The 20,646-nt window shown below is 41.6% G+C and overlaps 1 protein-coding gene across 1 annotated transcript in view; it reads right to left on the bottom strand.

Annotated features, from left to right (window-relative positions):
- ITGA9 (integrin subunit alpha 9) overlaps positions 1–20,646 on the bottom strand; it is a 221,860-nt gene that overhangs the window by 166,849 nt on the left and 34,365 nt on the right. Inside the window, exons 9-15 of the mRNA XM_085304035.1 lie at positions 18,659–18,796; positions 15,982–16,087; positions 14,381–14,475; positions 11,163–11,253; positions 10,621–10,666; positions 7,589–7,743; positions 1,502–1,662 (exon numbers count right to left, since the gene is read on the bottom strand). Of these exons, the coding sequence (XP_085160161.1) occupies positions 1,502–1,662; positions 7,589–7,743; positions 10,621–10,666; positions 11,163–11,253; positions 14,381–14,475; positions 15,982–16,087; positions 18,659–18,796 (792 nt within the window). The remainder of the gene's footprint in view (positions 1–1,501; positions 1,663–7,588; positions 7,744–10,620; positions 10,667–11,162; positions 11,254–14,380; positions 14,476–15,981; positions 16,088–18,658; positions 18,797–20,646) is intronic.

Raw genomic sequence — 20,646 nt, forward strand, 5'->3', positions numbered from 1 at the left:
ACTCTGCTACTGGTATTGAGCTCTGCATCTCACTGTAGCCATCATTCCTGGCAAAGCTACATAGCAGCTCCCCAACTTGCTCTCCCAACTTGCCAGGGAGGCCACTTCACCAGGCATACAGTAAAGAAAAGGGAGGAGGAAAGCCCAAGGGAAATACCTAATAAGTAGTATTTAAAGTCTAGATCTTCTATCATCCATTCCATCACAAAACTATGCAATCAAAGAGCTTGCTGGCTGAGGAGGGGGGATTTTTCACTATCTGTTACTTAAGGATTGACAGCAGCAAAAGATCATGAACCCATTTCCACTCCTCCAGAGTCTACAAGGCTTTCTTTGATGTTTCTGATGTCAAGTAGCATTGCGGACCGTATCTCCTCTCCCATGAGGRCACCGAGATTATCTTTCTTCACTGCTTTGCACTCTCCCTTACACAGACAAATGACATTTCCTGCTATTCTTCCAAACTGGGAAAAAATAGCTACTTACATCACATAAGAAGTCAGTAGCCTTGTTTTTACCAGTTGTTTTGCTTGAAATTTTTCATGTATTTAAATATGTTTAAATGTTTCTCTTGCCTATAAAGTCAAATTTTCCAGGAATCTTCCAGAAAAGTATTTCTTACCTTTGCACTTCCAGTATCAGCCATCAATGCTACAATAAATAAAATTGTTTCCTGGACATGTTTTTCTCTTTAATGAATTCTGTATAGCACCCAAGACTACAACAGGATTGGTATGAAAGAAATCATTATTGGGTTAGGTTAGAAAGGGACATACTTYTTTTCAATTGAACTCAGTTCATGAAAGCCAGATGTGCTCATTTGAGAAAGACCAGAATTAGTAAACTCCAGATTTTCTAAGTAACAGTAATCTCATATGTCTACCTTCTCTTTAATGAGCTTTTCCACAGCAAAAACAAAAGTCGTTCCAGAAGCAAAAAAACATAGAAGATACCTAGTCRCCTCTCAGACATATATGCCCCCTAATAGACATCATTGCCTCCTTGCTGGTCCCCTTATTGTATCTCATCTCAACAGCCACACACAAAAATTATGAGAGTTATCCTCTCATTTCCATTCACACTGTATCACAAGCCCCATGTGTAGACTGAGGAAAACACCTYACACAAAACTAATGTATCAAGTGCTGAACCTGCTGCTCCTGCCAAAATAAATATTCRCATCCTTATTTTGAGTATAAGGCAYGTAACAACCAAACAAACCAAAAAAAAAGAAAGAAATTCCACACAAATGCACCAGATTAAAAGTAAATAAAATACATATTCCTGGAAACGTCTCAAAAGGCCAAAGGTGCACACAYTGAAGTCATGCACAGCAAAGAAGTTCTGAGCTTCCACGTCCAAAAAAAACAACATCTACCTGTCAAGACAACCAAGGGCATCTGAACTCAAACACCACCAGTTTAATTGGTAGAATAAATAAAAAAAGAAAAAAGAAAAAGTGGAATTGCAACGAGGCCAGGAAGTACAGGAATGAACTGACCTTGACGTATGCTAGGTAATGCTCACACTTTTCCTGCATGTATGACAGTTGTAACTTCTCTGTGACCTGTCCCACGGACTCTCCAGAAGTCACAAAGTAAACTCTGGGCTGTTGGCTCTTTTCCTTCTTTGCCACATCAGCAGTCAAGTTATAATTCAAACCTGATTTGAAAAGGAAGAAGAAGAAAATAAAGGATGTCAGTTAACAATAGTTATTTTCTAGTGACCCACCCAAGGAGCCCACTGCCCCCCGAGGYGTGCGTGCTTGAAGAAGGGTCAGCCCTTGCAGGACATCAATCAATCACAGGGTTTCCTGTGGCTGCACACAACCAAACCCAATCACTGACATACTCCCAAGTTTTGCGTCGCCACACTCCCCAGCCCTTCCTGGAGGATGCTGAGCAGCACTAGGAAGTTAYGGGTAGAAACACGCACACCACAAAAAGAAACAAGAGATGCTTTAACTGTTCTCCTGACAGGAAAGGTGAAAACAAAATGCACCCCTCAGCTTTGTTTTCCATCTAAAATAACATAAACTATGCAARTGTCAACCAGAATATGGCATTTCCTGACAATTATTTTTGTCAATTTGCAATCTTCCTAGCATTTAGGCCTTAACTGGAGATCACTGGCTCATACTCAATAACCCCACTTTTGGGTAATACACCCCTAGAATTTTATAGAAAACATACCCCAAGCCTAACAAGCTCTCTCTGTAAATCCTCTTTTCTGGCTGTGCTACAGAATCAGTAGCTTAACAAGATCAGTTGATTTGTGATTGCTTGCATTTGTGTCCAAAAGAAAGCTCATTTGTTAGTCAAATAGTTGCTTACTGAYTGAGTAATCCAAGCTGATTATACATTTTCTCTTGGCAAGTGAAACAAGAGCAAGGGAAGCTGTGAAACTGCAACAGAAGTGTRAACACTCATTTTGCTATGGTAAAGCGAAACACGGGCTGTGAGGTCCTTTCTCTCAGGACAGGTCCTAGCCTGTATTAATTTCAGCTGAYATTAAACCAATAATGGGAGTACCATGAGATGACACACTTATAAATGGCTTAATTAGTTTTTAAGCTTGCACATGGCAGCCAGTACCAGCTCCTGYGCAAATCCATGTGTATTACATCCATAGGGCACTCAGCAATTACTGCTTTTTTATTTATATTTCATTTTAGTCCAAAATGATTTATGCTAGATAAAATACTCCCCATAAATTCTGATCTAATTTTATCCTGTGGTCAACAGTATCACCTCCAAACACTTATTCACTAATTTAAATAATTTATTTAGTGATTTGTAAGACCTGGTGCAAAGTTTCTGTGAACTTTCTTAATTCACTTCAGAGACCTCACTGCAATTTGCTGTATGTCACTTTTTGATTAAGAGCACATTCACAAATTCACTCAAAGCAGTCATACAGATACTCTCTAGCTTATGTCAAATACCACAGCTAAGGAATCGGCCTAACGACCATCACAGAGCAGCTCTGCGGGGACTTTTTTTTGCTTGTGTTTTGGCAGAGTAAGTTGTTCAGAAAGATAATACCTTGAAAGGGTTTCATYCTCTAGCAAGCCCTTAGGTGAAGGGCTTTGGAGTTTTTTTTGCTTTTTTTTAATGACTACTCCTTTCCCAGAATTAATGTTAAAAGCTCCCTCTGAAGATGTTTTTGTCATTTCTGCAAGAAGACCATCAGCTGGCAGAGCAGGCAAGATGCTCCAGCCAGTGTCTGACCACCCCTGTAAGGCATATGCTGAGTTGACGGCAGTGAGCATTTTATACTGGATTTTCTTTGCTAAGAAGTGGCACGTTCCCTGYGCAGGGCTGGAGGCAGCGGTGGCGCGGACGGGAGCGAGGAGAACATCCCTTCCCGGCCACGCAGGGATGCTGCGGCGCACACAAAGCGCGTGGCAAAGCAGGAACGAACACAGCCAGAGCTGCCTGCTAAACTAGTAGCTATAGCACCGACTCCGGGGCTGGGGGTAAAACAGAGCATTTACTGAACAATAACAAAAGGCCACCAGCAGAGGAAGGTATCCCTTCATCTTCTCTAACAGTAATTGTGAGAATAAAGTGATTTGTGAACTTTGCTTAAAGAGAAAATTCTTAAGTACCAAAAGCATTTTTAGAATTGCCCTAGCAAATGACAACATACATAGGACAATCCCCCCCACACACACACTATCCTCATCCAAAAGCTTTCTTTTCCTCTTACTTTAAACTTTATTTCAAATCCTTTCTYGTAGTGTTTTCCCCTAGCTTCTAAACAGGCAGCCATCCCTGCTGCTTGGGCTCACGCTGAAGAACACATCCCTGCAGCAACACGGCCTCTGGGACATCCAGACCGCAGTACTGATTCAGGCCTATGTGCAAACAGACTGGAAAAATGAGGAGAGAGATGGGAATGATACTCCCACATCAAACCGTGGCGGGATATAGACAAGAAATGGAGTGCCCATTTTTGTCAGGTTCTGGAGAAATCAGGTGTGTCCTAGAAACAGATCCAGAGTAAAAWTCCAACCCACCTGTTATTCCATGCCAAATCACTCATTAGTCTTCCAGACAACAAAATCTGGGGTATCTGGAGTTCCCTAGCAATGGCTCACTGCACAAATGGTGTACATCCAAAGTGAGGAGTACAAAAAAAAACAAAAAAACAAAAAACAAACTCTTTGAAGAGGTTTCTAATGCATCTGCCTAGCTCTAACCAAAACCCTTTCTTTTCACAACCACTACAATTCATCTAATTGTTACACTGGCATTTAAATTTCCTTTTCTTTGTAAAGGAAATTATCCAGATTGTGGACAGAAGTTTATTTCCATTYTCCTGTGGGGCTGAATGCAGTAACAGTCCCTGAAGCATGGGAGATACCAGCAGCCTCCATTTTCTTGCTCTAGTCACCCAGAACTGCACGGGTTGGACAGAGAAGGGCCTCRTTCAGACCAGGGAAGTCCTTTTCCTCATCCCTGCTCTTTCTAAGCTGTAACTCAGCCTTATGTTTACAAAGCTACAGGTGTCACCTCATTAGATGTAGGTAGGGACAGGTGAAGCATCAGGCACCATCAGACAACAAAACTGCAGTGATGTTGTAGCATACACACGCCTCGTCCAGTTCACAACAGAGGATTGCCACTCCACAGCAGYGAATAGCAGTGGAGCAGGCTGTAGCCCATGATTCAACCACAGTCTGTACACAGAGCCCTGAGGAAGCYTTGACCACTATTTCCAGCATGTGCTAGAGTCCTTGTTGTCATGTCTTCATCATTATTGTGAGTCTATCCTGCAAGCTCACCACCTGCTGTGGAAACATGCTGCATGCCAACAGCTAAATAAGACCTAAATTCAACCCATTTCCTAGYGTAGAGGAAGCTCAAGGGGAAGGATTAAGCATTTCCTGTCAGTTCAAGATTTTTTTTTTTAAAAAAAAGAACAAAGTATGCAATACTTTGCCTAGTCCAGGAAAGCTGCTTTCTTTCCTTCTCACCTTGCAAGTGCTGAAAGCAAATGCAGCATTGCAGAAGGAGAGTGTGCCATGAACAATTTGCAAATACAGAGACACCAGAGGAGACATAACAGCAGCCCCTCAAGTGGGGCAGGGGCAGCCTGAATAAGACCCTGAGGTTAAAGAGTTAAAAATAAAATACCCTATTTCTCACATATCCAAGATGTACCACAACTGAGGTTGCCTCTGTTAGTGGACAGACAACTAGAAACTCAGCTCTCTAATAAGCACTGAGACAGAGCGAAGGGTCTGACTGGCACCCAGTGCAGAGCACATGCTTCACTTGAGTTTGTTCAGACACAACCTTTTTAGCTATAAATTGAGACTTCTGAAGACAGTAGTCTGCAAAAAGTGTCCACAGGAAGGRTAGGAATTATACTGCATTGGCAGTAGAACCAATAAACAGAGATTGTCAGAGAGCTGTTCCATGACCAGCAGTACGCAGCTAGTGTTGGGGCAGCAGAAGGATTTTTATGTAAACGGCAGGCACTACAAGATGAAGACAGCTTTCCTTTACATGTCAGTTAATGAAATAATCACATATTCAAGTAAACATTTTAGACACACATTTGCCACAGAAGAACTCTGCCTGTATGTTCAGTTATTTTTCTAAGTATTTTGTTGTAGGTGGCCAAAAGTAACAGCAATGCCCCGATTTTCACTAGTAACCAGCAGTTCTGAGTCTTAAGGCCAAACTGAYCAGTCTTAAGGGAGCTGCATTTTCAAAACAGCCCTTTGTTATCACTGGTCTATCAAATTGTTCCCCAACATTTGAAGYTGAAGTAACCCCAAAGCTGCCGTCACAAAACTTTGATACAGCAAATTACCTCCTTACTCCTTTCAGTGCCCAAACTGGACAGTGATGTATTTCATAGAGTATCATAGAATGGTAAGGTTGGAAGGGACCTCTGGAGATCATCTAGTCCAATCCATACGGGGATTGAACCCGCGACCTTGGTGTTAGCAGCACCACGCTCTGACTGAGCTAATATTTACAGTAATACTCTTATTTTTTCCACATTTAACCATGCAACAGAAGAGCAGTTGAAGTATTTCCATGAATTGTTCCATGCTTTGTTTATTGATAAGTCTTCAACTAGGACATAATTAAAATGAATTTACTGTTAGATTACAAACTGAAAGCTTATTTGCGATACTATATCCAAATCATGCCCCCAAGAGTTTTTACACAGATAATTCTGACTGCAACATTTTCAAGACAAATTGCTTGCCTAGAGGCATTGTGCAAAAGGACAATGGTTGGAAGTTTCATAATCGCCTACTTAATAGTAAAAAAAAAAAATCTACTTAAATCTACTTAATAGTAAAAAGAAATTTCTGCAATGAGATACTTGTTACTTGCCAAAGAAGATGCACATCTGCTTTCACCACAACAGATCACCAAGGGTTCATCTGCATGACTGGAGGAGGGGAATTTAACTGGCTCTTACAAATCATGATGAAGCAAGATCTTTTCCAAAAATGGAGGAATGTATATTTGAAATGAGAAAAAGGCAGCTCCTTTCCTAGCCACAGGTCAAGAGATAGGAAATTAAAGCAAAGGAAACATTTTAAACAGTGCTYCCAGGAACATAAGAAAACCTAGACATTCAGTAGACTTAACCAATTTTCAGATAGGAATCAACAGAGCACCTACAGCTAAGCGTTTTGTACTGCTTGCTGCTCAGTCGGTTAGAAAAAGACATTTTACTTAAGTAGACACTTGTCTGCTGAGTGTCCATCAGTGTTTACAGGGAAGGAAAAAGTACCATCACTTTGCAGAAAACTGCAGGTTCTCCACCATTCTTAAAGCAAAGCTAAAGTAAAACAGCATGGYTGAAACAAATAAGCCCAATCCTTATTGTATTTAGAAATGCTGTATCTATCTCATATCACTTCACACAGTATCTTATGTTGTGGGGTTTACAGGTTTAAGAGATGCAGGTTGTATTTCAATACCATCAGTGCAACAGTTTTGACTTTAAAACCTCTATTCATCTGAGAAGCTCAAAGTGTTYTAGAGAGAGTGGGCAAACTGGAAGATATTCTTGCCATCAAGTAAATATTGGCCTATTTATAACCATTTTATGGATGGATAAACTGATGCTCAGAAAAGATCTGCTCATGCCTAGCAGTAATAAYACTCAGGAGTTCAGACTTAACAGTGCTCTGTTTCAAGAGCTCCTTGTGCATTTCCAAATTGATCATCTAGAGTCTCAGTTGCTTTCTAAAAACCTCAGTACAGGTTATGGATATAGCAATGAGTTATCAAGAAGTAAACAGAGGGGATGTGAACTTATAAAGTATCAATTGCTTCTGTGCTCTCTAGCCTTGTGGAGCGTCCAAGGATACCTTCCCATTCCTCTCTGGAGGAGGAAACTACCCCATGTCACCTCATCCTCATCAGAAGGCAAAAATACACACAAGAAAATACCCTGGGAGCCTCCAATGTTCTGCAGTTGAATGCCCCAGCTCACCTCGCAATAATTTCTTCCACAGAAAGGCTCCGTTATTGATTCCATAGGGAACCCTTGGCTCCATGTCTACCTGCTGGCATGCCCACACCCTGCGTTGGTGAAGGTACATTACCTATTTCTCCAGGAACGTGCTTGCCACTGAAGCGAAAGCATGCTGTGACATTGAGGCAGTTCACTGGCTGCAAGCCGTCATGGCACTGAGGAGCTGTGATGTTGATGGATGTTGGCAGGAAGATGGAGATGTCCATGGTAATGACAGGCCTAGACCTGGAGATCGCGAAAGAAATGGAATTTAGTGACAATTCCGGGGGAAGTTTCTCAGTCAAAGAAAAATAATTCAGTAAATTGCACAATTTCAAGCAGACATTAAAAATAAAAGAAAGCATACGAACTCTAAGACAATTAGCACTTTACCTAGCTGGTAAGGACAAGTAGGGTAGGWATGAAAAAAAAAATCTCAGTATCAGCTTGAAGTAACAGAACAATGCTCAGATATTTAGACTGCAGGCAGGTATCTGGTGAAAGCGATAATAAACAATCATCTCCAGCAAAAAGGGCATAAAGTCTGATGACTGGAGAGGATAATAAAAATAGCACATCTGCAAAGAAAAACAACAACCTCATGCAAGTGTGATTGCTAGCTAAAGGGCCTGGATTGTTAGGAGAGGGTAAGCAGAGACCTTGATGTTTCCACAGAAACAGCTATATTTGTGAACTGATAGTCAAGGAGAGCACATAGGGGTAAGAGATGGATTTATAGCTGATTTTTCTTAYAATACAAGAGGGACAACAGACACCACGGTCATATTTTCTAGAAGAGGGAACACTTGGTTAATTCCTTCCTGGTGCTGAGAGTCGAATACTCTTTTGCCTTTGCAGTACTCCGTTTTGAGCATTACCTGGTGCCCAGCGAATGAAATCAGAGGGCCAACGGGGCCACGGCAGATCTCCCGCCACACGATGCTCAAGTGCAGTGAGCCAGGGAGACAACAGCTGGGAAATCCAGGCTCCCAGAGCTGTCCCAGCAAGGGATCCCAGCCCAAGAATTCATCAAATGTTATTATTCTTCATGGCTTCAATCCTGTACGTGTTTGGGGTGAACACACTCTTCCAAAACCAACTCGAGTAGTAAAAAATGTGCAGCAACCAGCAGATTCATTTCTAAGGTGGCTCCAGCAGCCACCCAGGATCAGACTGTGTAAGCAAACCACTTTAGGGCTCACTCTCCATAAGCCACTTAATTTGGAGGTGGAGGAAGACAGAGAACAGGAGAGCAGGGATTGTGGTTACAACTAATTCATATCGACTGGAATAAGATTAACGGCAGTCTCCGAGACAGCTGCTCGGTCTCTCTTACMGCAGCCTAAAACAACAGTGCAAGTTGGCCTTTCAAGATGGAGGATGAAGACAAATGCTATCCCTGGAAATATAGAGAGCAAGGGAATAAAAAAGGGGGGGAAAAAAGGAAAAAGCAAGAAAAAGAATGAGCTTCTTAGAATTATTTCATACCGTGGAAAAAAAACCTCTTTCCAAATTCTTAGGCAGATGTAAAAGAATAAAAGCTATAATTGATCTTGAAAAAAAAAAATATTTCTCCAGCTGTGATGCACTGTGTGACTTTTCCCTAAGGTTAACATTCTTGATTAGTCACTGGAAAAAAACAATGCATTTGTCAAACGGCTATAAACACACGCGAGCACTATTGCAACTACCATCCGCCCCAAGTCACAGTGGCTTCCACAAAAKCCTTTAATATCACTTGGCAAAACCCCTGTTGGTTTTGGCCAAAGGACTTCACAAATACTTCTGAAGGGGTGAGGAAAAAAAAAATGCTTTCTTTATCCTAATCTGAATCTGAACAGCAAGAGTGACATACTCCCTAACTGGCAGTAGCTGTAATTAATCAGGCTGACCATAAAGTCAGTCCACAAAGCACCAAAGACATACAGAAACAGGCAGTGACTGAACACCTGAATTCAAGTTACCCTGCTGTTGTGATATGCATTGTTTTAAACATCACAAGAAACTTTCCGGAGTCCAATCCCCTCCCCCCCCCCTTTTTTTTTTTTTTTTGCCCTTCAGTAATAACAATGCAGAAGAAATCGTCGGAAGGGTTTTGAGCAGCTCCTGAGAAGCAGGGCTGCGAGTCCCACCCGGAGCACAGCTGCCTGCATGGCAATGGGACAGAAACGTCTTTACAAGACTTGACCTTCCGCCACACTGATCACCAAGAGCATTTCTTACTCTCTTTTCTCTCTCACTTTTTTTTTTTTTTTTTAATGGAAATAGAGTCAAGCTCTCCCTGCCCTTAACAGAACGCAGGTTGGCACATTYRTTCTGCAACTCAAGCATTCTTGCTACATCCCTATAACTTCCATTAAGATGCAGAACTCYCCAGTGACATCTAACTATTGACAGGATTTTATCATTAAATATTAAAAAGTGCAACAATGGAGCTACCAGCAAAATTAAAACTTCCTATTCTCTTCCCCAGGGCWGTGAGCCTCAGTCCCAATCCTACCCTAACCTTTGTAATTTGATCTATCAAGCCATCACATCTCTCTCCATCAGGCATGAAACAAGCAATTGCACATCACTTACACATTTGAAACAGTAGCCCAGATCCTGTGTGTATTGAAAACATCTCCATATTTCATYTCCTTGAGGGCTCTTATTTCATTATGCATTCCATAACTTGTGGAGTTACATTCTGGCATCGCAAACAGCTGGCTTTTTGCTCAGCTTTGTTCCCTTAAATCATAATTTGTTTACTTTATGTAAATGTAAGAACCAGGGAAAAAAAAATCTTCCCATGAATTTGAAAAGCTTTTTTGTAAAAAATAACCTTTTTAAAGGGGCTCTGAGACACAATACATATCTCCTTTTGGCTCTAAACCTTTATTTTCTTCATAGTCTTAGAACTGCCATATATTGTCATCCCTTACTGTGCTGTTTAAATTAGATTACATGTTCTTTGAAATCATTGATCCCTAACGTTCTGCTTAAAAAGAAATCCAACCGGTTGGTTCTGGCCACAATACACCAGGGAAAAAATTTTAGCGGTGGAGGGCTTAGACCACGTAACGTACGAGGAGAACATAGACACGAAGGGAAAACCATGGAGGAAACCGGCATCAGTCTCACCTTAGAAGTACCACATTGTCCGACAAGAAGGCTCCAACGGTCATATCTATAATGCAACGTATTGTAACGTTAGGCAGCTAGGACAGTCTGACAGGCACAGAATGCAGTCCCCTCGTGCCAGCTGGAGAGGCGCTACAGAGCGTACATCTAAAAACGCATTTTTCTGAGTGCAGTCGGTTGGTCCATTAAAACATTAATATGTCAAAACTCTTTTAAGTGCAGGATTGGGTTTGTGAAGTTAGCACGCTTCTACCTCATTGTCTTCTTTACCATTACTACTCTATCACCGTGATTTTTTTTTTTAAGTTTATCATTAAGTCTGAGCTGCCTCCAAGCAGCTTAGTACCTCGGCAGGGTAACAGCACTCTCTGCCGCCCACCTCAACCCTTTGCCACGATTGCCCCAGCACCCGAATCAAGCAACCAGCTCAAATTCTGACGGGGAGCTTGGGATAACCGGGAGAAAAGGGCAGATCGCGCACGCAGCCGCCGGTAACCGCGGGGACCCGAACCAGCGACGCGGTCTGCCGTTTTCCGAGTCACCTGGATAACCGTTGCCGTCCATATCGACCCCCCCGGAGATGGACTGGCCGAACATCCGCAGCATCGGGCTAATCGTCTGCCCAGACAGCTTCTGCAACAGAAAACACACGAGCGGGARCTGGTCGGTAACACACGGGAGCCTCTGAGAAAAGTTGGGAGCCTGATTTGCAAGTCGCCGGGGCTCCTTGCGGCGGGCCGGCAGCCCCGCGCTTCGGCCACGCGTCCCGCGCGGGAACGCCGCTCCCGGCACCCAGGGCTTCCGCCTCGCAGGCGGACCCAAGCAAAATAAAACGCCCATCAAGTAGGCTTCTTACGGGGAAAAGAAAAACGGAAATTTAAGTGCGCTCTTACGCGTGTGCTTGTTTTTTTTTTTTTTTTTTTTTTTAAGTATTAACTCCATTTAGGTAAGTAGAGGTTTTATACTACATCTTAAGAAAATAAATCATTAAACGACACAGAAAATCCTGCACGACTTCTTTTCACAAAGCTAGCTAACATACGCAAAGTCAAAATGATTAATATTCATCTCCACTTGGAAATTCTGTTTTTCATCAGCAATTACACGGTATTTTGTGTCAGCATGGAAGCTGTATCTCATTTCTGTCTCCCCAATACAGAGATTAACTTCTAACATAGCTYTTCTTTTTTTGATTACTAACACGAAACCCTTCTCTAGATTGTCTGCATTGTAAGTGCTTTCGTCTGAAGCAAATTAATACACCAAAATCTCATTTTCTGCAGCAATCTGACGTCTCCCAGCTCTTACTCATTATGTTGTCCCACCAGTACAAGACTTGAATTCAAACTAAAATCTGAAGGAAGATGTTTAAAGACAAGAAGAAACCTACCCCAGTATATAATTCCTAGCCTGCTGGTGGTGCTTCACAGTTTGTGACATGTTACCAGCTTTTCTTGGCCCAACCATAAAAAGGTCATTAATATTTGACAAAAAGTCAGACAGGAAAATCATTAGGAAAAAAAAGAAAAAAAAGAAAAGAAAGGAAGAGAGACCAGTTGAGGGGAAGAGAGCTATCCTGTAGTCTTGGCAGCCAGTTTAGACGGAAATCAGTGCTCTGCAATGTGCAGAACACTGTTTTCCTACACAAGGGCAGATAAGATTAAGACAACTGGAAGTACCGTCCTCCCCACTTCACATTTACATCAGYGAATGCAAATACATTTTTTGGGGGGGTGGTGTGGGGGTCCCAGTTAGGGTGGTAAATCTTGCCTGCAAAMATCCCAGCAGACATCTGCAGGCTATTACAGTCTAAAAGCCAGAGGTGTAACACTGCTCTGCTTTTAAGTGCCATGACCGAAAACAGCAGGCCACAAAGCCTACTTTGGAGAGTATTTATTTAGCACATACATGATGCTGCAAACCTATTAAGCTGCTTCTGCTCATAGCCACCACTACGGTGGCTCTGGGCATGTGAGGCAACAACACTGATCAGCAATTTAAATGAAGGGAGAAAAGCTAATTATTTTATTTATATATAAATAAATATATGTGTGTATATATATATATATTTAAATATATATATATATACACACACATATATGTATACACACATACACACACATACACATTTTCTGCAGGCCTACATCTTATTTTAAAGCTCAAAACCTCTCAGYTTATTTTAAAAAAGAAAATCCAGGGCATTAAGATGACTCAGGGGTATAGTAATAAGATACAAAAAGTCTTTCACCTCTAGGTTCAAATCCGGGGCAAATCAGTAAAGAGCTGAAGTTGCTGCACAGCTGCTTTGGTTGCACGTGGGAAATGAATCRGTGGCAGGTTCGCTGCCCTGCAGCAGATGCTAGGAAATGGCACCAAAGTACTGCCCATAAGTGAGGCCGCCCTCGGCTGCTTCAGGACACAAGGTAAGGACGGGAACGACATCAAGACTGAACGAGCAGGGCATCCTGTCACCCCCTCGAGCTGCGCTCTGTCCTGTAGGTCCTGCGCGCTGCGCCTGCTGCCCTCGCTCCCAGGGGAGGTAGACATAGCAAGCGGGACATTTCGCTTGCCATGCTGCTAATCTGGCCCCTTTATAAAATGCTCAATCCCCCCCATGGAAAGGAAGGGAAAAAAAAATTTGATCCTTTTCAGCAGGAGCTGGAAATTCCCAAGGCTTTAAAAAGCCAGAGGAAACAGCGGCTGACCGGTGGCTCTCAGCAAGAACAGGACAGAGTTCTCCACATACCACTAATCAGTGCATTTTAGAAGCAGAAGAGGCATTTAACCATCTTTTCTAAAATGTAGTGCATAGCACAGAGATGGTAAAAAGAAGGAGGACTAATCTTCTGTGGTCTGTTATAAGAGTCTCCAATACAACCAGTAAACTCTTTAATTCTGCTTAAACTGATTTAACTGCGAAGGATCCCACCCAGCAACAAAACAAAACAGTTCAAACTTCAAACACACGGAGAGAGGGAGGGAGGAATCAGGCTCTGAAAACAGGAATGAGCTAGACAGAGACTAGAGGACACACGCTGGGCAGCACCAYTATGAATTTATTTTCTCTACTGCCTGGCTACTGCGGCTAAATTGCACTGCGTCACATCCAGGGCTCAGCACAAGATTCCGCAGCGTATCTCAGCCTAGTTTTTATTTCAGAATAATGGTCAGGAAATGGTAGCCCAACACTGCAGCGTGATATATTGTCATGTTGGAAAGAGAAAGCCAACAAATTCGGTAAAGAAGTTTCTGYAGGGAACAGAAGAGAAACTTAAGTGCCTCTTTCTTCTCACTAGCCCTGCTGCTGTGGGGAGAAAGAGAAACCTYCTAACTCTCCGCTGGTCTTTCCGCAATTTGTACCCTCCAACGGTTTTCCTTCCTCCTCCRCGGCACTACTGTCTCTAAGAGCTGCCATTCAAGCCCCAGGACTCCACTTGCACCAAGGAGGAAGCCACAGCTGTAAACTGTAACAAAAGATGGGGAAAGGTATCTCTTAACTAATATAATTTGACCTCCTAGTGTGGATATGGGCGAGCTTTGGAAGAAATTGTCTGCAAACCGTGACTGAGAAAAGTACGTGGTCTTTGAATTGCACGAGGCTACCTGTAAAGGGATTCACTTTGAAAAAATGCCACTTACAGTGGAGGACAAGGTTCAAAAAATCCCATGACCGTGTTTTGCCCCCTAAGTCTGGTTTATTTCTGCAGGTCCCGGGTGAGTGATTTCACACAGGGGGATCGCAGAACACAGCATCACGTACCATAGAGTACTGAGGGACAATACCATTGGCGTCTCCATGATAAATATACACTGCTCCTATGTAGTTGTCCTCCTTCGGTGCCCCAATGGCAACATCTGCAAAACAGCAGAGATTACAAACATCTCACAGTCCATTCCACTACTCCACTTTTTCCCAATTTTACTCGCCAGCTATCTATAGGAAGACAGCTTACCATGATGATGATGATGATGATCAGCACACTGCTCATGTCAGCCTGGCTAGAAAAACTTGTTTGATTTAATGAAGAGCTCATGCTAAAATAAATTTTAAAATAGGCAAATGTATACAAATTTGTAGACGCATGCGGCTGTGTGTGTGTGTGCCTAATCAGAAACATGTGTTTTTGTTATGAAAATGTGTGTTCCTTAACCAACAGTCATGCTCAAAAAGACTATTTAAAATCCTTTCATATCAAAATCCTCATCCCAGGGGAACATCAGCTTTGTGAATCAAGACACCATTGGCAAAACAGATTTACTGTAGCATAACAGTAAGCATACTTGAAAACCCAGGTTCCAAAATAAGTTGGCTACATTAAATGGATAGGAAGGTAGAAGAAGGAGCTGCTGAGGATGTAGTTTCAAATTATGCTTGATCCAATCTAACTCCAAAYCACTGCAGAAAGAATGATCCCATCTCCCACTCTCCTCTCCTTGATGGATCTAGTGATTACACAGCCGCTAAAAGTAAATTCTTCCTGGAGGCTTCACATCCACRGACCAGTCCAATTCACTCTGCAGCCTCCTGATCACCAGACCTGATACACAAGAAGCAACTAGCATTCATGTACCACCTCAGAAGAAGAACTGGCCCATCACTTGCGATGGCAACCTAGAGTGAGACTGGATTAGGCGTGATGTGAAACTGCACCCTGAATGTTTTGGAAGGAATAAAGCCAGGCACACATGAAGTATCGATCAATCCAAAGTCTTTAATCTGAGCTGCCAGAAATTAGGGCAGAAAAGGTGCCAGTGTCAACACTTGCTTCTCACCTATTGTTATCACAGCTCGGGGCCTCAAACCAAATGGCCCGTGAAAGGAGGAGGGATATAATAAAGCAAAGCAGAGAGATTATTAATAGAGTATACAACMGGAGTAGTAAGAGGCTACTTCTTAATTACATTTTATGATAAGAAACATAATTGTGCCAATAAACCTGGAAAGGCTTGGAGACAAAAAGGAACAGGAAAGAAGAAAAGGTCAGACATAAGTTTCTGTTCTGGGGTAGTGGGAACTTAAAGCCTTTCACGAAACACACGAAAAGAGAAGAAAAAGTAACAACAAGGAAGCAAACTACAATTAATGAGAAAGGCATAACTTATACGGAAGTCAGTTAAATGCACATCAGCTACCATCAGCTACAAAAGGCTCTAGCAGACAAACCATGTGTAAGCATGGCTCTTCTTGGCCAAAGCCCAGTTGTTGGCTGGGTCCAGAGGAACGATGTCACATGCGACCGGCCATCAGYGTCCCAGAGCTGCCAGCACGGAGGAGATCGGCAGCGCCGCCAGCTCTGCTGATGTCCTTTGCTTTAAGCCTGAGCTTGTTAGAGAAATGTGCCACAGACAAAACGCACCAACCTGGGAACCCGTCGTCATCGATATCGCCGAGGGAGGCCATGCTCTCCCCAAAGTGTGCGTTGTAGGCACTGTCACCGTCCAGAACCATCTGCTCTTCCAGGACTCCCTAGCAAACAGGAAATAAAATAGGCTCAGAAAAAACACAGTAAGCCCTAAAATACATGAGGCCTCTTCATGGGAACGCACACATACACACTCACAAACWTTTTTTTTTTCCCAGGAAACACCTGGGGCAGAGCTGCAGCCTGACTTTTGCCCTACCACTGAGGTCCCAATGAACACAAATTGCTTGTGTATTGTAAATCAAAAGGGTTAAAAAAAAAAACAGTATAATCAACTCCAACAGCGRTTTGAACCAGCCTGGCTGGGTCTCTCAGGGCACACTCCACAGCCCTAAGTGGCATTTCCGACGCAAGCTGCCAGGCTAAACAGAAACCTCCCCGAGAGGCAAGGGCAGCGAGCCAAGGATCTGAAGGCTCCCAGCTCTAGGTGAACAGGTAAACAGACAAACTGCCCAAGAGTGATAATTTTAGTAGATAGTCACTTTTTGGAATTTAGTACTAAAAAGRAAAGAAAGTTACAAGTATCCACTGAAACAAGAATTTATCCTTTCTCTTCTAAAAAAATCTCTATTTCTCAGCATTACTAACAGATGACATTCAATAGTGCTCAGCTATAACTGAACAGCCTTTTGTAAAGCTTAGTGTGATTAAGTTTAGGCAGATASTTTTTTMTTTTTAAAAAGAAAATTCTTTTGTCTTTTAGTTTTGGGTTAAAAAAAATACAAATAATCAAATGATGCACCTAAAATGCTCACAGTCACAGGACTTGGTGAGCTCGTGAAGGTTTCCAGACCCCTAAATGTAACAGCCTAGGGCTTGCTTTACTGGCAGACTGCATCTGATGAATGAAACCCTCAGTAAAGGCTTATTCTGCTAAACCCCAGTGAATTCAGTAGAATTTTCCCCTAAGCAGAGAACATTTGGSCAATTTGAAACTTTTTAAGTACTGGACAGAAAGATTAAAGCAAACCCCTCCAAAAAGTTTTCTGAAATGAAGAATAAGGAGAGACATTTAATGAAATAAAGAGACAGGGAAAAGTTCAAAATACAAGCAGCTTTGTATTCATATGCCACGAGAAGCCTTATATGGATCCACTATTTCTTGCCCACCCACTTTCTGGTCAGATTCATAAGCTTTAGTTTCTTGTAGTCTTCCCTCAGGAGGGAAGCAACATTTCCACAAGAAAACAAAATGTATTTACACAACCCAACTTTGTACCCACCTCAAGGGATGTTTTGTTTTGTTTTTGCTTCCTTTATGAACGAGGGTAAACTGCCCTCTGAAACATGTAATAAAATCTTTTTGTTGGCTGCAGGGAGTTGCTGACTTCAAAAAAATCCCACATAATGAAATTGGAACACAAYGGAGAGGAATCAGGCAGGCCTGTATGTGCAACTTAGTTCTCTGCAATCCTCCCTCATAGGAAGGGGGGAAATGGAAACATATTAAACCAAGCATCATGATGCATGCTTGTATTATAATGCATTTTTCTGCATTGATGCACTGCAATGACGTCTTAAGTACTAGTGCCTGCAGAATGAAATTGTGGTTTAAAGAACCGTGTCCAAAAGAAAGGCCACAATCCTGCCAGTGTTCCTGCAAGTAACTCTTACTGCAGGAGTGAAAGAAATTCCTATTAGCTTCTTGACTGTTTCGCACAGTAAAAATGAATAATTCAGGTACATTTACACCGTAAGCAGGCAGTGTTCGTTATCATCTCTCTGGCATTCTGGATCCCATTTTGATGGCTAAATAGCAACACCGCAATACAAAATGTTGGATAACCTGTGGATTTAGCCTAAAAAGATAAGACTTATCTAAAGGAGTATTGATAATTTAAGATCAAATTACACCAAAAGCAATTTTGAAGTCTCTCAAATGCTGCCTGTAGGACTTCTGGGTGAATGCAGAAATAAACCACCTATATAAAAGTTCTCAAAATCCTGATAAGACAAACCAATTTCATTTAAGTCTGTAACAACAATCCCATTGAGACAGCAGGGTTTGGATGCAAATATTAAATAAAAGTAAACAATCATTGTTTGCCTAAAAATATGCCATAATAATGATGATGTTTTGTTGATGCAAGAAAGTTCAGACTTGTCTAAGACGGCTGTTGGGTCACGTGAAATCCAACARTTTCAGCTGATGAAAATCAAAGGCTTTCATATAAGGCCTAATGTAAAGATAGCAAAAATTTAACCTTTGGTTTCTCTTCACAAGAGTTCCCAAATCCCCACAGCTTTTTTTCTGATTTGTAGTTTCCAATGACCACCCAAAACATAAAGCAAAACTCAGTCAAAGCCTCCGATTTTTACTAGGTTTTGGCATCCAAACTATATAAAGCCACAAATACTGCCAAGTTTCAACATAAAACCAGAAACTTTCCCAGACCTCCTCGAAAGATTCACGGCTCTGTGATGAATGTGGGCTGGTGTCTGGGAAAACATGATAGCAGACAAGTTTTCCGTGACTTCATGCTTTGCTAGAGACACCCAGAACGCCGCTACGTGAGACATCGAGTTTCGCCGGGCAGCGCTGGGGCGACAYGAGCATTAGTCCACCCGGACCCACRTCCTCATCCCTTCCAAATTCTTCTCCTGCACATACTCACGTTGCCTCTGTTGATATAGACTGTGACCTGACCCTCGTCCCTGATCTCGGAAAACATCGGTGCGCCGACCAGCAGGTCTGAAAGTCCGTCCGAGTTCAGATCAACTGCACATAAGGAGGAGCCAAAGTAAGAGCCCATCTGCAACCAAGCCGAGTCACAACAAAGCGTTCAGTATCTGCCCACACACAGGAGGAAATCATTTAGGCTCGAGCTCTTTTTCTTTTTTTTTTTTTTTGTAATTTCAAATGATGACTTGCTGCTTTATCGCTCAAAAGTGCCCCTACAGATAAATCCTAGGGGATATTTCTGGCAAGAATTAAACACTTTACTGTAACAGCGCATTAGCTTGGATGGTTTGTACACTTACACCCTGGAATATGCTGAAGTGAGACATTTAAAGAGCTTCCTTAGAYTGGCTTTCACTCATCAAATGCTTCAAACCAAGAAGGAGTGAAATGAGTTTCCTAAATCAGGACTCTCAGTCCTGCCTAATGATTTATTCATGCCCAGTGGTAGACTTCCAAAAGGGACCTGAAGTCAAGTTGCTCAGATGTTCATGGATACCTTGCCCACCCCCCTTCTTTTTCTTTTTTTTTTCAAAGAGATATTCCCAGAAAAGAGGTATCTAAAAATCATCCCTCATCTGTGGAATATTTTTTCTCCTGCATGCTCTCTCTGTTTCACCATATGTATCTGTAGCCCTCAAACAGTAATAGTCTTGGGCTGATCTTAGCTTTTCCCTGACTTTCTCTTACATACAGTCAGGTGAGCTGGCACAAAAGATGATTTTCCAGAGAAATTCTTCAGTTGATACAGAAACAGCTAAGCCATGTCCAATCTTTAGTTACTATTGTTTGATTTAAAAAATTGTTTAAATTTAACAAAATTAATTTCATTAAATAATTAAGTGTTTTTGATAGTGGTTAATAGTAAATATTAACCATCTTCTAACTGGCATCCACATTAAAAAAATAAAAACAAATTTAAACACAAAAAGGAAACCAAAAACAAGAATGATATTCCATCCTTATTTCAAMCACTTCTGTAAAGGTACAACAACATATACTCTAAAAGGAAAAAAAAAGGCATAATTCTTCCTCATCCACCTCATTTTGAGAGCAGTTATTAACCATAGTCTCAAATTAAAAGCAATTACTAAAGAAAAATTAGAGATACCCCTTCATATTTGAGACTAAAAGCTGTTTAGATAGCAAGAAAAAAATGAGGGTACAAAATAATTACTTAGGTTAAAACCAATAAATTGCATATTTGTCGCAAATTTTTACATTCCTCATTTCTAATCTCTGTCATGCTGCATTACCCATTTGATAGGTTAGGATACATGAGCCAGGGCTATGGGGACTGCTAAGACATGGACAACAGCATCTCTGTTCTTCACTGTCTGTAAGATTTAAAAGCTGCTAAATATATATAGTGGGGTAAGTTAAGGATAAAGTTTCAGTTTATAATTCAGATTTTTGTGTTTGTGTGGGTTTAAGGTCAGACCTCAAATACCATTTGATTCTAGTTATTTTGTAGCTTAAGTCCCCTTGTGGATTTTTTATTTGTTTATTTTTTTTTAATCCACTAGTGTTTTAAAATAAAATTCTCATGGGTAAGGAGTGAAAGTTCTTAAAAACATTTCACTATGAATTCAGGCAGTTTTCAGGGAAAGGCTATTATTTACCTAACTGTAACATCGTACATCTGCAATGTGGATGAGTTCACGGTACTGTGAGAACCTGAAGTTTGTGCACTTAACATTTGGCACATGGCATTTCATTTCTTTTTTCTGCTTTTGATTTCCTTGTTCAGTCTCAAGTAAAAGAGATGGGAGAAACTGCTGCTTTTAATGTCTGTGTAAAAAGAATGTCATAGCAATGAACTTTCACACAGGGTTTTGTGAGAGCTCATTTCCAAGCAGTGCTCATTGCTGAGCACGTCTGGTTATATTTCAACCAAAACCAGAGAAAGGGTGATTTAGGATG

Source organism: Rhea americana, unplaced genomic scaffold, assembly GCF_003343005.1.
Source record: "Rhea americana isolate MKP2758 unplaced genomic scaffold, rheAme1 scaffold_100, whole genome shotgun sequence".
In the NCBI taxonomy this organism is placed as follows: domain Eukaryota; kingdom Metazoa; phylum Chordata; class Aves; order Rheiformes; family Rheidae; genus Rhea; species Rhea americana.